This window comes from Chiloscyllium plagiosum, unplaced genomic scaffold (genome assembly GCF_037043375.1).
Source record: "Chiloscyllium plagiosum isolate Xiang-an unplaced genomic scaffold, Cpla_swu_hap1 HiC_scaffold_31, whole genome shotgun sequence".
Lineage (NCBI taxonomy): Eukaryota > Metazoa > Chordata > Chondrichthyes > Orectolobiformes > Hemiscylliidae > Chiloscyllium > Chiloscyllium plagiosum.
This window is the reverse complement of record NW_028270169.1, coordinates 23,478,669-23,493,316: the sequence shown is the minus strand read 5'-3', so window position 1 is coordinate 23,493,316 and position 14,648 is coordinate 23,478,669. Positions and strand designations below refer to the sequence as shown.

The window sequence follows — 14,648 nt, the reverse complement described above, 5'->3', positions numbered from 1 at the left end:
TTATCTGAATTAAACTCCATCTGCCACTTCTCAGCCCATTGGCCCATCTGATCAAGATCCTGTTGTAATCTGAGGTAACCTTCTTCGCTGTCCACTACACCTCCAATTTTAGTGTCATCTACAAACTCACTAACTATACCTCTTATGCTCACATCCAAATCATTTATGTAGATGATGAAAAGTAGTGGACCCAGCACCGATCCTTGTGGCACTCCACTGGTCACAGGCCTCCAGTCTGAAAAATAACCCTCCACCACAATCCCGTGTCTTCTGCCTTTGAGCCAATTCTGTATCCAAATGGCTAGTTCTCCCTGTATTTTGAGAGATCTAACCTTGCTAACCAGTCTCCCATGGGGAACCTTGTTGAATGTCTTACTAAAGTCTGTAAAGGTCACATCTACTGCTCTGCCCTCATCAATCCTCTTTGTTACCTCTTCAAAAAATTCAATCAAGTTTGTGAGACATGATTTCCCACACTCAAAGCCATGCTGACTATCCCCAATCAGTCCTTGCCTTTCCAAATACACGTACATCCTGTCTCTTCATGCAATTTCATCTTGAATAAAGGATCTTCTATCACTTCACTGAGGAATAGGTTAACAAGCCAAGAACCAGATCATACGTCCAGCAGACATGAGGAGTCAAGGTAGCAACATGCTAGAGTAAGGATGTGTAAATAAAATGCTCAGTAGCTGTCGAGTTATTAGTTTGTCTATTAAGCAAATCTGTCTGAGATTTTCAAACAAATCTAAACTCACCAATTCAGTTTGTGTGATAATGATGTATTAAGGAAAATGACACGCAATGTGGCAAGTCCACTACCAACCTGGGAAACAATAGCTTTGTGCTTCTTCATGAGTTCATTCATATCCTCTTGATCTTCCTCAAGACGGCTCTGTAGCTCATTTTTCTCACGTTGCAAACGACTTAATTGTTCTTCCAACTATGGACAGGAAATGCAGACACAAATTACATTTGAGCCATTTGTATGATTTCACCAACCTTACTGTATCATCTTACAATTATGAAATGTCACATATGTTGCTTGATACTGCAGTTTAAAAGTTGTATTTACTAACTTTGAAGGCTCTTTCTTTATTTAATAAAGGTGCCTTATTGTGGTTCATTTAGTATTTATAGATTGGAGTCAGGATAGCATTTTCTTTGCTTTTATAGCAGTGCCACCAAAAATCATGCTCTTAGAAGCTGACTGAGAGTAGTTCAGGCTGATTCTCCCTGTAATTTTGGCATCCATGTGGGAAACACTTAATTATTCTTCTGAACCAAACCGGAATTTGGAAATTCAGTTTCTAGAAAATTGTGAATGCAAACTCGCTTTGATCAATTGAAACCCAATATTAAGATGACTCTATTTTAAGTAAACAGGAATATTTCCTTTTTTTGCTTTAACGTGCTGTTCCATGATTTAAAAATCAATGGACGACTTCTGACATGTAACCACTGCCATATAAGGAAAACTGGCAGCCAATTAGAACTTATAACCTCAAAAGATGTTGTGAAACTTGAAAGGGTTCAGAAAAGATTTACAAGGATGTTACCAGGGTTGGAGGTTCTGAGCTACAGGGAGAGGCTGAACAGACTGGGGCTGTTTTTCCTGGGGCGTCGGAAGCTGAGGGGTGACCTTAGAGGTTTACAAAATTATGAGGGGCATGGATAGGATAAATAGGCAAAGTCTTTTCCCTGGGATCGGGGAGTCCAGAACTAGACGACATAGGTTTAGGGTGAGAGGGGAAAGATATAAGAGAGACCTAAGGGGCAACTTTTTCACACAGAGGCTGGTATGTGTATGGAATGAGCTGCCAGAGGATGTGGTGGAGGCTGGTACAATTGCAATATTTAAGAGGCATTTGGATAACATCTTTCCTATAGGAAGGAGACCAGAATTGCCCGCAATAATCCAGCAGTGGCTAACCAATGTCCTGTACAGCCGCAACATGACCTCCCGACTCCTGTACTCAATACTCTGACCAATAAAGGAAAGCATACCAAACGCCGCCTTCACTATCCTATCTAACTGCGACTCCACTTTCAAGGAGCTATGAACCTGCACTCCAAGGTCTCTTTGTTCAGCAACACTCCCTAGGACCTTACCATTAAGTGTATAAGTCCTACTAAGATTTGCTTTCCCAAAATGCAGCACTTCGCATTTATCTGAATTAAACTCCATCTGCCACTTCTCAGCCCATTGGCCCATCTGGTCAAGATCCTGTTGTAATCTGAAGTAACCCTCTTCGCTGTCCACTACACCTCCAATTTTGGTGTCATCTGCAAACTTACTAACTACCTCTTATGCTGGCATCCAAATCATTTATTGGCATGGACGGATTGGACCGAAGGGTCTGGTACCATGCTGTACATCTCTATGACTCTATAAATACCTATGAGATAAACAAATCAGATAATATGACTATTGTTGCTGTTGATTAAAAAAGGAATGTGGAACCATGGCAGTTGTTGTTGTTCTAATATTACTATTGATGTTTTCCATCCTGTATAGGCAAGCAGGCAATCTTGGAGTACCTGCCGGTCTAGACCTTGTGCCCAAAGCAGCTGTGAAATGTGAAACCACAAACTTCTAACTCAATGAAGCAGGCTAAGTTGACGCCACTAGTAAACTTTCTTACCAGGCTGAAGTAAAGTTTAAGAAAACATATAGTTAAACATTTCTCTCTCTACCTAGGATTTGTTTTAGCCCAGCAAAGAAGGGCAAGAAGCAAAAATCAGTAAATTATAAGCCAATTAGCTTGGTGTCTATTGAAGGAAAGAGGGTGGAATTGACTTTTGAGGAGGTTACAATGAGGTACTTGGAAAAATTCAAAGTAAAGAAATGTCAGGATGGTTTTGTGAAATGAAAATTATGTTTAATCAATTTATGGCATTCTTTGAGGGAGTTGAAACTTTATTGCTGGAACAGCACAGCAGGTCAGGCAGCATCCAGGGAACAGGAGACTCGACGCTTCGGGCACAGGCCATTCCTGAAGAAGGGCCTGTGCCCGAAGCGTCGAGTCTCCTGTTCCCTGGATGCTGCCTGACCTGCTGTGCTGTTCCAGCAATAAAGTTTCAACTTTGATCTCCAGCATCTGCAGACCTCACTTTCTCCTCGAAGATTCTTTGAGGGAGTAAAGTATAGGCATGGCGCAGTCGGTAACATATTAACCGAGACTGGTTGGTAGAAGACAGATTGGCAGGATGTAACCAAGGGGGTCCCACAATGTTCTGTGGTAGGCCTCAACTTATAACAATTTATTTGGATGAGGGAATCAAGATATTGTGACTGAATTTGCAGATGACAAAGACAGGTTGGAAAATACATTGTGAAGATGACATAACAAAGATGCAGACCAATATAGACAAGTAAGATAATTGGCAAAATATGGCAAATGGAGTATAATGCAAGAAAATATGAAATAGTTCATTATGGCACAGGATTAAAGTGGAATTTTACCTATATAGAGAATGAATGCAAAATCCTGAGGTGTTTGAAGGACTGAGTGACCTGCTTCTGCACCTAATTTGTATGTTTGTTAAGTTTAAAGAAAAGGAGCTTTTATAGCAATATGATCTCTCGATGTCTTGTGGACATGGCAAATCTGTGCTTGTGTCCTCAAATTCTTTTGTAATAAAGGTTTAAAGACAATTTGCCTTAATTGCTTATATTTGCATGTTAATTTTCAGTGATTAATGGACAAAGACATCAAAGTCCATTTGAAGTTCAACACTTCCAAGCCTTCCACCATTTGAGAAACTATCTATTTTTCCTACCAAAGCAAATAACCTCACATTTCTCCATCATTTCATATGCCAAATTTCTTCATATTCATTTAGCCTCTCTAATTCACTTTAAAAACATACAACAGAACAGTACAGGCCCTTAAGCCCACAATGTTGTGTCAAGCATCTTAACACCCTCCTCACAGTTCTCAACCCCAATTAGTTTTGTGACATCTGCAAATTTGGAAATATTAGATTTAAATGTAGGATTAAATGTACGATTTGGATTGTGGATAATTGGATCATAAGTTCTGATCCTTGCAGTACTTAAACTGACAACCTGAAAATGACCCATTTATTCTGACTCTGCTTTCAGTGTGTTAACCAGCTCTCAATCCATGTCAATATATTCGTTTAAATCTGTTTTCCAATTTTGTTTATTAACCTCTTGCATGGGATTTTATCAAATGCTTACTGAAAATCTAAATATACCACATCCAATGATTCCCCTTATTTGTTAGTTACATCATCAAAACATTGCAATAGATTTGTTAAACATGATTTCTTTTTAATAAATCTATGCTTACTCTGCCTAAATCTGCCATTATTGTCTAAGTCTATTGTTGCACTCCTTATTGCAGATCCTTGCATTTTCCATATTATGGGTAAGAGATCTAGTTTCCAGTTTTCTCTCTCCTTCCTTGAACTCTGGAGTTCCATTTGTCATTTTTCCAATCTGCAGGGAGCGATGCATTTAACGAGTTTAGTAAGGGGTTGTGCGACTATGCAATGTACTACTGAATTGCTTCATGTCAATAATTAACACAACAATGATAAATATTTTGTAATTGCACAATTCTTTCCACAATATCACAACAGTCTGTGCTTTTTGCTCATCAATTTGTTTCTATAATGTGAATGTTGAGAAACATGGCATATTCCATTTTGGAAATAAAGTGTTATCAACAAGGACTTCTCAGATGCTTTCAAGTTCCTTATCCTCTATTAATCTTTCGATGGGTCACTACTTCTACCTCAATGTGCAAATTAAAATTTTCTCAGTTGTAGCTGTATACCTATTGTGGGCTTCCAGTCACCAATGCCTCATAAGGCATCATTAAGGAGAAAAAAAAATTCATTTGAAGACACTTCTATTCACTTCAACACTGCAGATCAGTATTGGCTTCACTTTATTACTATAAAGCACTCAAACACCCACCTACTCACCCCTGCAAGGTCATGAAAGATATTAAAAGTTCATTCTTTTGTCTACTCTGCTTAAGAATTAGAAAGCTGTATATTATCAACTTATTGCTGAAATATTGTACTGACAGTAAAGACATGGAATTTATCTTGAGCCTATAGTAGGACCAAAAAGCATGTATGAAGCTCGAAGAAGGACAATCAAATATGTTTAAAGTGGAGTATGACAAGGCTTTGTACTGTCACTGATTTAATTAATCTGTACACAGAAAAAATATCCTCAAGCATTAAAATAAAGCATTGTAATATGTGGCAACAGTTATAATCCCAACTGATGGTAATTCTTCATAAACTGAAAGAACTGCAGATGCTGGAAGTCAGAAACAAAAATAAATTTCTGGAAAAGCTCAGCAGATCTGGCAGCATCTGTGAAGAGAAATCAAAGATAATGTTTTGGGTCCGGTGACTCTTCCTCAGAATGCATTACTCACTGGGCCTGAAACATTAACTCTGAATTCTCTTCACAGATGCTGCCCGATCTGCTGAGTTTTTCTAGCAATTTCTGACAGAAATTACTAGGTAGCTCAGATACGAGGGTGAACCATGGCTGGAGGCACCAAGAGGGCTTGAGACACATATGACCTGGAACTGTAACCTACAAACAGAGAAAGGAAAGGAAGTCAATTTATCATACAAATGAAATATCACCAATGTACTGTCTATAAATGCTAGGAACCATCTTTAATCTCATTAAAGGCTAATAGCAGTAGACAGATCAAGGAGAAAGTATTCATGACACAAAGGGAAGGAGACCATGATAGTGTTGTAAAGCCTATTTTAAAAAAAACTTTGACTTGTGCTTGAAATTATTGCTCCACCAATTAGTGGTTAGCACTGCCGCCTCACAGTGCCATGGACCCCCGTTCAAATATAGCTTTGGGCGATTGTCTGTGTGGAATTTTCATGTTCTCCCCATGTCTCTGTTTGTTTCCTCTGGGTGCTCTGGATTCCTCCCACACTGTGGAGATATGCAGGTTAGGTGGATTGGCCATGTTACATTGCCCATAATGTTCAGGGATATGTAGGCTAGATAGATTAGCCAGGGGAAATGCAGGGTTATAGGGTTGGGTAGGGGTATGAGAGCTGGTGTGGACTCGAATGGCCTCCTTCCACACTACAGGGATTCTATGAAAGGTAAAGTGGAAATCTACTTTTAAACACAAATGTGATAAGTTAGACGAAGGACACAATCAATATACAACATCATATTGGTGATATTCTCTTTGTATGATAAACTGATTTATTTTTCCTTACTGTTTGCAGATTACAGCTCCAGGTTAAATATGTTTCAACCCCTCTTGGTGTGTCTCTGGCCATGGGTTAGAGCTACTTCTGAGCTCCCTAATTTCTGTATTAAAACAAAAATTGCTGGAGAAACTTAGCAGGTTTAGCAGAGAAAGTAAAGTTAATACTTCTTGTTCTACCCATGTGACCTCATTTGAGGAACCTTCTAAGATATCATTCTTCCTTACTGCAGTATTGACACCTTAATCAAAACTGTGACACCACCTCCCCTGAAGATTCTATACCCTGGTATATTAAACTCTCTCTCTCAACTGTGTCTGTGGGGTAGCAATGATATCTGTTAAGGGCCAGATCAAAGAACCTTCAAATATATCAATGAGATTGCCTAAACCCTAACCTTTTTTTTAAAGACAAGAATAAAGGTGCTGTGTTCAGAGTTAATTTGATCGATTAAACCACTTAGCTTTAAGCAAAACACACTTTATTCTTAACTCTCCAGTTAAAATACAAACAAAAGAAAGAAGAATTGGTATAAATGTAACTCTATTACAAAAGTTAACAGAAAAGTGGATAACGTAACTACAAAATGGCAACTGTTCCAACATAGTAATACTCGATAAACATACCCTTGTCAAAGGCAAATTCAGTAAAATAGGTTGTTGTACATGCAATGTTTCTCCAGTCAAGGAGGAAAGAACAAATTTATAGCAGAGTGAGAGAGAACTTAAGCATTTTGGAGTGTTGTTTGGCAGCTTCAAAACTCCAATAACTGCTGAAAGCTACACTAAAACCCGGTTATGTGGGAGCCTGACTCCACTCACTCATTCATGCCACTTCTATTGTTCCAACGTCTAAAAAAAACCTGAGGTCTCACAAACTGCTTATTGGCTTGGAACAGACCATTTATCACCTGTCTCACATCTATTCATAGAAATAAAACAGGAAAACCAGTACACCTCTAAAGCCATAGTATCATCACATATCACATCCCATGTGTTGAGCAACTCTTGCAACCCATCTGCCTAACTTCCAAGATGCCTTGTACCAAAATAAATGCCAGACAACCTTTTCATGCTTCCTTGTGCATCCACTTAACTATAATTTACACTACTTTCTTGACTGGATTGTTTCCACTTCTATATACTTCTGTGCATAATCCCATATTTAATCAACACTCAGCATGCCAATATCCTGCCAAATTAGTTTAACCCCAGAAAGCATATTAGAAAATCTCCCTGCAAAGATGTTGATCCTGCTCCAATTCAGGTGCACCTGGTTAGACTTGTACAATTTCTACCTTCCCCTGAAACCATCCCAGTAATTCACCCTCTATTTTGCTCCAATTCTTCATCCATGCATTCATCTGTTCTATCCATTTTGTTTGAATGCTTTCATCACTATCATAATTTTTGAGCACAACACTGGGCAAGTCAGATTGGGCAACATGGGGCAACTTGACATGATAGATCATAAGTTCAATTTTTGTAGTTGGTTACTATGGTGATTAATCACTAACAAACTTGCGTGAATACGTTCAATGTTTTTTTGACACAACAACAAGTTTATCATACAAAAACACAACAAATTAATAAACAGATAAAACAGTTAAGATGGATCTTATCATAATCACCGAAGCAAAAGATTCAATCATTTTTCTAGAAATATCCTTTCCAGATATTCAATCACAGTCAAGTATTTTTAATTTGTTACTTAATTGATTCATTTTTGTAGGGAGGGTCGAGAAGCTTATTTCCAGTTCTAATGACCTAGATAACCTCGACACAAACTCTCCCAGCTTGGAAACTGACCTGCCCTTCTGCTGATATGAATTGTTCTTCTAAATTGAAATTGGGCTAGTAGTGACTGCTGATCATTTGTTTTCCTGCATGTCATAAAACTCAGAATTGTATACAACTCAATTAAATTTACAGATATCTTTATAGTCATTTATATTGTATGGTCTCTTGGAAAGCCAGGTATTTAGTCCATTGCTTCAAATAATTTTCTGATTTCTTCAAAAAAAACCCTTCAGAACTGAAACGACAAATCTGTTTTACTTCTACTTTAAAATCCCAATTCCAAAATGCTTATCCGTACTTACTGAAACTTTGGCTTTAGAGATATCTTCAACCTGAAGGTGCAGATCTTCCATTTCAACTTCCATGGCTTTTCGAGCCTTGACAGCTACTGCGCAAGTGAACTCAGACTCTTCAAGCTAAAAATCGGCAATAATTATAAGGAATGAAAAATGATTAAATTAGATTAGGTAAAAAGTAATCTGTAAAAAAAAGGAGTAATCTCTGAATTAAGTGACAATAGTGGATTCTAGCATCAGCCATGTTTATATAGAGTTTCTGAAACTTACAAAAGTGCTAATAGCCCAAAATCAATTAACAAATGCCATTATCATTATAAGATATTACTGGTGGGGGAGGTATTTTTAAGGTTTTCATAAGAACCCAGGCAAGATGTTAACAAGCAAAAGTAAAATACAGGATTGGAGGGTTATGACATGGATTAAGAACTGGTAAATAGAGAAAAATCAGAGCAGGAAATAAATAGTTAATTTTCATGTTGGTAAGCTGTCTGTTGTGGGATACCACAAGGATTATGTGTGGGCTCATACCAATGAGCTGAACGTGGAGATTAAATGCGATAGTTATAAGTTTTCAGCTGATACAAAGCTGTGGGAGTGGGAGTTGTGAGGGAAAATAAGATAAGAAGGGATTTGGACTGCTAATCAGTGTCCATAAATCTAGCAGATGGAATACAAAGCGGAAACTGGCAGGAAAATCAAAAATATTCAATAGTATTCAATATTCATTTATTCAATAGTAAAAGGCTGGAAAGTTTTGAACTTGAGTTTCCTTGGTTATGAATCATTGCAAGTTAATATATAGGTATAGTAAGTAATTAAGGCAAATGGTATGTTGGCCTTCATTACAAGAGGATAAGAGAATAGGATAAAAATGCCTGACTACAATTATACAGAGGCTTCATGAGACTACACCTAGAATGCAGTTGTGTGCAGTTTTGGTAGAGTTACTCCAGGAAGGATAAAATTGCTATGGAGGGAATGTAAAAACAAAATTCACCAAACTAGTTCCTGGAATGTAGAGAATGTCCTGTGAAGGAAGATTATATAGAAGGGCTATATTCTCTGGAGTTAGAAAAAAAAAGACGTAATCACTTTCAAACATAAAAATCTGTTTGCTGGGATCAAATGGAAAGATGCAGTAATGATGTTCCCTGGTAGAGAACTAGATGACAGTCTCAGGATCAGTCCTTTTGGAGCCTACATAAATCTCTGGGGCAAGCTCTAAGCAACTTCAAGACTGAGATTAATAGATTTCTACGCAAAAACATCAAGGGATCAGAGGATAGTGTAGGAATACAGTTGAGATCGAAGATCAGCCATGATCTTGTTGAATGACAGAGCAGGTTCTGAGATTAACATAATGCAATTAAGAAGTGTTTTCAATACCAGAAATATTTTTCTAGATTAGTTTCGCCTTGCCTCATTTCCCCATTCTTTGAGAATACAATTATCTTAAACATTAGAATAAATGTAAAAGTCTCAGCATTATGCATTGGCACAGAGAATACCACTAATTAATCTCATAGGCTTATTGTGAGGACGTTAACATTTGCAGATCTCATAAGACATGAACAAACTGTGAAAGTGTATAAGAGTTTTTCATTTGTTTCCTAAAGCATCATGAAGAAAGTGATGGAGATTGCTGGCCTGGAGTTACAAAAAAAACTCTTCGATGGATTGTTCTTTTTTTTATATATTGTTCATCAAAGAATATTAAATATTCTCCATGGAGGGGTTACCTCTTTTTAAAGATATTTTTTGGCAGATCTTATGGTCTTGAATGACTACGTTTTATTTTCTCAATATTCGGGTTGCCTTTTCATTGAAATTATAGCATACATGTTAGAAAAACTGTCACAGAACTAGCTTCAATGTATTCTTTAGGATACCAATTATTTATTTTGGTAATTTATCTTTTATCTGTCTACATACATCATATTCCACCAAAACATACTGGAGCTGCTGCTTAAAAAAGTTACAGAATACATAACAATCAGATAAAAAATAAAATCTAAGATTATTGAGAGGAACATTGAGAATCTTGCATATTTCTACTTCAGAAAGGCATCAACTTGAGCCAAGTGATATTTAACATTCATACCATACAAATGGCCATCTTCAACATGTAAGTCTAAGCACTTTTCCTTGATATACAACAGAATTATCTTTGCTGAGCCACTCCCATCAGTTAATATCCTTGATTATTGACGAGACAAGATTTAATTAATGAATGACATAAATACTGCGGCACCCTGCGCAAGCAAGCAACATGACCTTGTTATTCCAAAGCTTTCTCGCTAGCTGTAAGACAGAAGTCACGCATGTGATAGAATACGCACTACTTGTCTGGATGAGTACACCATCAGAAGCAATACTCTCCACATGACTGGCACATCATCCACCATCTTAAACATTCATTCCCTCCATCACTGGTAACATCTAAAGAGGCACTGAAGCAAATTACTAAAGCTTCTTTTAAATAACTTTCCAAACTTGCAGCCTTGACCACAAAGAACCAGGGCAGTAGACAGACAGGAATACCATTACCTGAAAATTCCCCACTGAACTCAGATATATTATCATTCCTTCACTGTTGCTGGGTCAAAGTCCTAGTATTCCTTACATAATAGTGCCGATGGCACACCCACACCATATGGAATGTAATTTAGCCAGTACCTTTGCAAGGCAATTTTTTTTTTTGTTCACTCATGGAATGTGGGTTGTTGGTTGGCCAGCATTTGTTGCCCATCCCTGGTTCCCCTTGAGAAGGTTGTGGTGCGGTGTCTACTTGAATCAGTGCAGCCCCGCCTTAGGATAGGCAATAAATTCTACGATACCAGCAATATCCATATTGCTTGAGTTAAAAAGAAACACAGATTCTGCCACTTAACAGATCTCTGCTTATGTTACTTACGATTGGGGAAAGGTTGCAGGAAACCACACGACCATTAAATTTAACATTTATGGGAAAATGTTAGAAGCTATTATTGAAGGTGTCATAACAGTATACTTAGAAAAAGTCAAGGTAATCAAGTAGATGGTCTTGTGAAAGGGAAGTTACATTCAACTAATTTATTGGAGCTCTTTGAAGTAGCAGCATGTTGTGGATGAAGGGGAACTAGTAGCTGTACTGTACTTTGATGTGATGCCTCATTAAATGTCTACTTGAAATCAAAAGGTTATTGCAGAATAAAAAAAGCTTATGGCGAAGGAGGAAACATTGGCATTGATAGAAGATTAGCAAGAAACACGGTAGGCATAAATGGGTCTTTTTTTTGATGGGCAAGATGTGATGAGTGGTAGGCTGGAGGGATCGGTGCTGGGACCTCAACTATTTACAATACACATTAATTACTTGGATGAAGCGACAAAAGGTATGATTGTAAAACTTGTTGATGACACAAAAGATGGGTAGGAAAATAAGCTGTGAAGAGGATACAAGGAGATTTCGAAGAAATATCATTAATTTAAGTGATTAGCCAAAGATTAGAAAATGATTTATAATATGAGAAAATATGAAATATCCTATTTTGGACAGGAAGAATAAAATAGAAGCAACCTTACCTGAATGGCGAGAGATTGCATAGATCTAAGGTTTAGATGGATCTGAATGTCCTCTGTCATTAATCACAAACTAGCGTTCAGATACAGCAGGTAATTAGGAAAGCGAATAGAATATTATCATTTATTGCAAGGGGAAAGGAATACAAAGTTGAGAGTGTTGTTGGAAAAGCACAGCAGGTCAGGCAGCATCTGAGGAGCAGGAAAATCGACGTTTTGGGCCGGAGTCCTTCATCAGGAAATACAGAAGCAGGGAGGTTATGCTTCAGGTACTAGTGGGACCAATATGGAGCTCTGTGTACAGCAATGGTCTCCTTATTCAAGGAAGGATTTAAATCTGTTAGAAGCAGTTGAGAGAAGATTTACAAGATTAATATCTGAAATGGGCAGTGTCTGCCTTTTGAGGAAAGGTTGGACAGGTTAGGCTTGTATCAACTGGAGTTGCATAAGGTTACTTGACTGAAACATAAAATCCTGAGGGGGCATGATGATTGAAGTGGGAAGGGTATTCATTCTTATGGGGGATAATCTAGAAATAGGAATCATTGTTTAAACATAATAGGTTGCCCAATTAAGGCAGAGTTGAAGAAAAATGTTTTCCTCAGAGTTGAATGTCTTTGGAACTCTCTTCCTTCAAAAGATGGGGTAAGCAGAGTCTTTGAATATTTTTAAGGCAGTGGTGGATAAAATATGGATGAAATAGAGGAGTGGTGAAAGGGTATTGGGGGAAGGTGGCAACCTTCAAATTACAATCAGATCAGCCATGATCTTATTAAATGGCAGAGCAGGCTCAAGGAACCAAATGGGTTTCTTCTGCTCTTAAGTTTTTCAGCAATGATTCATTTTATTTTATTAACTTCAGGAATGATCTTCCACAAAACAGTAATATTGACCAACAGTATTTTATAACTTTGAGAAGCTAGAGCTTAAAATGAAGAAAAAAAAAATGAAGTCTTACCTGGTTTTTCAACTGTGCAATTTCCCGTTTGCTGGGTGCATTATTCTTTAAGTGATCCAGCATTATTTGTGCATCAGCTAGAAGGGCTTTTGTCCGTCGAAGATCCTTACGCAGTCTCTTTTCAGTTTCAAAGTCTCGTTCACTAACCTAGTTTTTTAAAAAAAAACACAAGCTAGCAAAATCCTAGGAAAAGTTTGCAGAAAGAGATTTAAACTTCTTGCATCACCCTGAAAATAAAAAAACTAGCATCATCTTATTGTAAAACAGCCATGCTAATGTTCTGTTTTCAGCAATTTAATAATGAATACTCCTCAGAAATTATTGTTCTAAAAAGAACAAAGCAGCACAGCACAGGAACAGGGTCTTCAGCGTACCAAGACAATGCTGGCATGTGACGCCTTTCTAAGCTAAAAATCTTTTGTCTCTGCATTGTCTGTATCCCTCTATTCCCTGCCTATTTATCAAGATGCCTTTTAAATGTTGCTATTGCATCGACCTCCATTACCTCCACTGGCAGCACATTCGAGGCACTTACCACCGTGTGTACAAAACCTTCCTCTCATATCTCCTTTAAACTTACCTTCTTTTACCTTAAACCAATACCACAAGTTTTTGATATTACTATCCCGAGAAAAAGGCTCCATCTATCCATGCCTCTCATAATTTTGTAAACTTCTATTAAACTGTCCCTCATTCTTCGACATTCATGAAAACAAATCAAGTTTTTCTAATCTCTCCTCATAGGTAACACCCTCCAAACCAGGCAAATCCTGCTAAATAGTTTCTGTACTCTCTCCAAAGTTTGCACATCCTTCTTGTAGTGTAGCAAACAGAAACGTACACAATACTCCAAATGTGGCCTGACTAAAGTTCTAAATAGCTGCAAATGACTTGTCAAATTTTTAGATTAGTGACCCAAATGATGAAGGCAAGCATGCCATATCAACTTGTGTTGCCACTTTCAGGGAAGTGTGGACCTATATAGCAAGGATCCTCTGCATGTTAACACTGCTAAAAGGTTCTGCCATTTACTGTATACTTCTCTCCTGCATTCGATCACCCAAAAATGCATCACCTCACATTTATCCAAATTAAACTCCATCAGTCATTTCACCTCCCAAGTTTCCAGTCTATCTATCTATCCTGCTTTATCCTCTAGCAATCCTCCTCACTATATATGGTTCCCCCAAACTTTTGTGTCGTATGCAAACTTACGCATCAGACAACCTACATTCTCTTCCAAATCATTTATATATATATGACAAAAAACAAGAGTCTCAACACTGATCACTGTGGAACACCACTGGTCACAGATCTCTCATCTGAAGTTTCCCTTCCACTACTGCTCTGTCTTCTATGACAGAGTTAGCTCTGTATCTACCTTACCAGCTCACTGAGGATCCCATGTGACTTCATATTTTGTAACAGTCGGCCGTGAAGGACCTTGTCATGGCCTTGCTAAGGTCCATATAGACACCATTTACCACCCTGGTTTCATTAATCACCTTTGTCACTTCCTCAAGAAATTCAATCAAATTTGTGACACACGGCCCTCCTTGCACAAAGCCATGCTGCCTATCGTTAATAAGTACATACGTTTTTCAAACGTGATTAAATCCAAACTAAGAATCTTCTCCAATAATTTTCCTACCACTAATAGTAGATAAGCTTTAATCTATATTTGTGAACCTGACAGAAGAATGTTCCTCTAGGCTCCAGGAAAACAAAGTGTGCCCATGTCACACTGGATCTTATCAAGATTGTTGCTTGATATTTCAGAAGTGCATATGT

The 14,648-nt window shown here is 37.8% G+C and overlaps 1 protein-coding gene across 18 annotated transcripts in view; it reads right to left on the bottom strand.

Moving 5' to 3' along the window:
• Positions 1-14,648, bottom strand: part of myo18ab (myosin XVIIIA b) — a 291,739-nt gene that overhangs the window by 39,910 nt on the left and 237,181 nt on the right. For all 18 annotated transcript variants that reach the window (XM_087977357.1, XM_087977358.1, XM_043718437.2 and 15 more), the window contains 3 exons: positions 12,858-13,004; positions 8,342-8,455; positions 827-943 (listed from right to left, as the gene is read on the bottom strand). In XM_087977357.1, the coding sequence (XP_087833483.1) occupies positions 827-943; positions 8,342-8,455; positions 12,858-13,004 (378 nt within the window). The remainder of the gene's footprint in view (positions 1-826; positions 944-8,341; positions 8,456-12,857; positions 13,005-14,648) is intronic.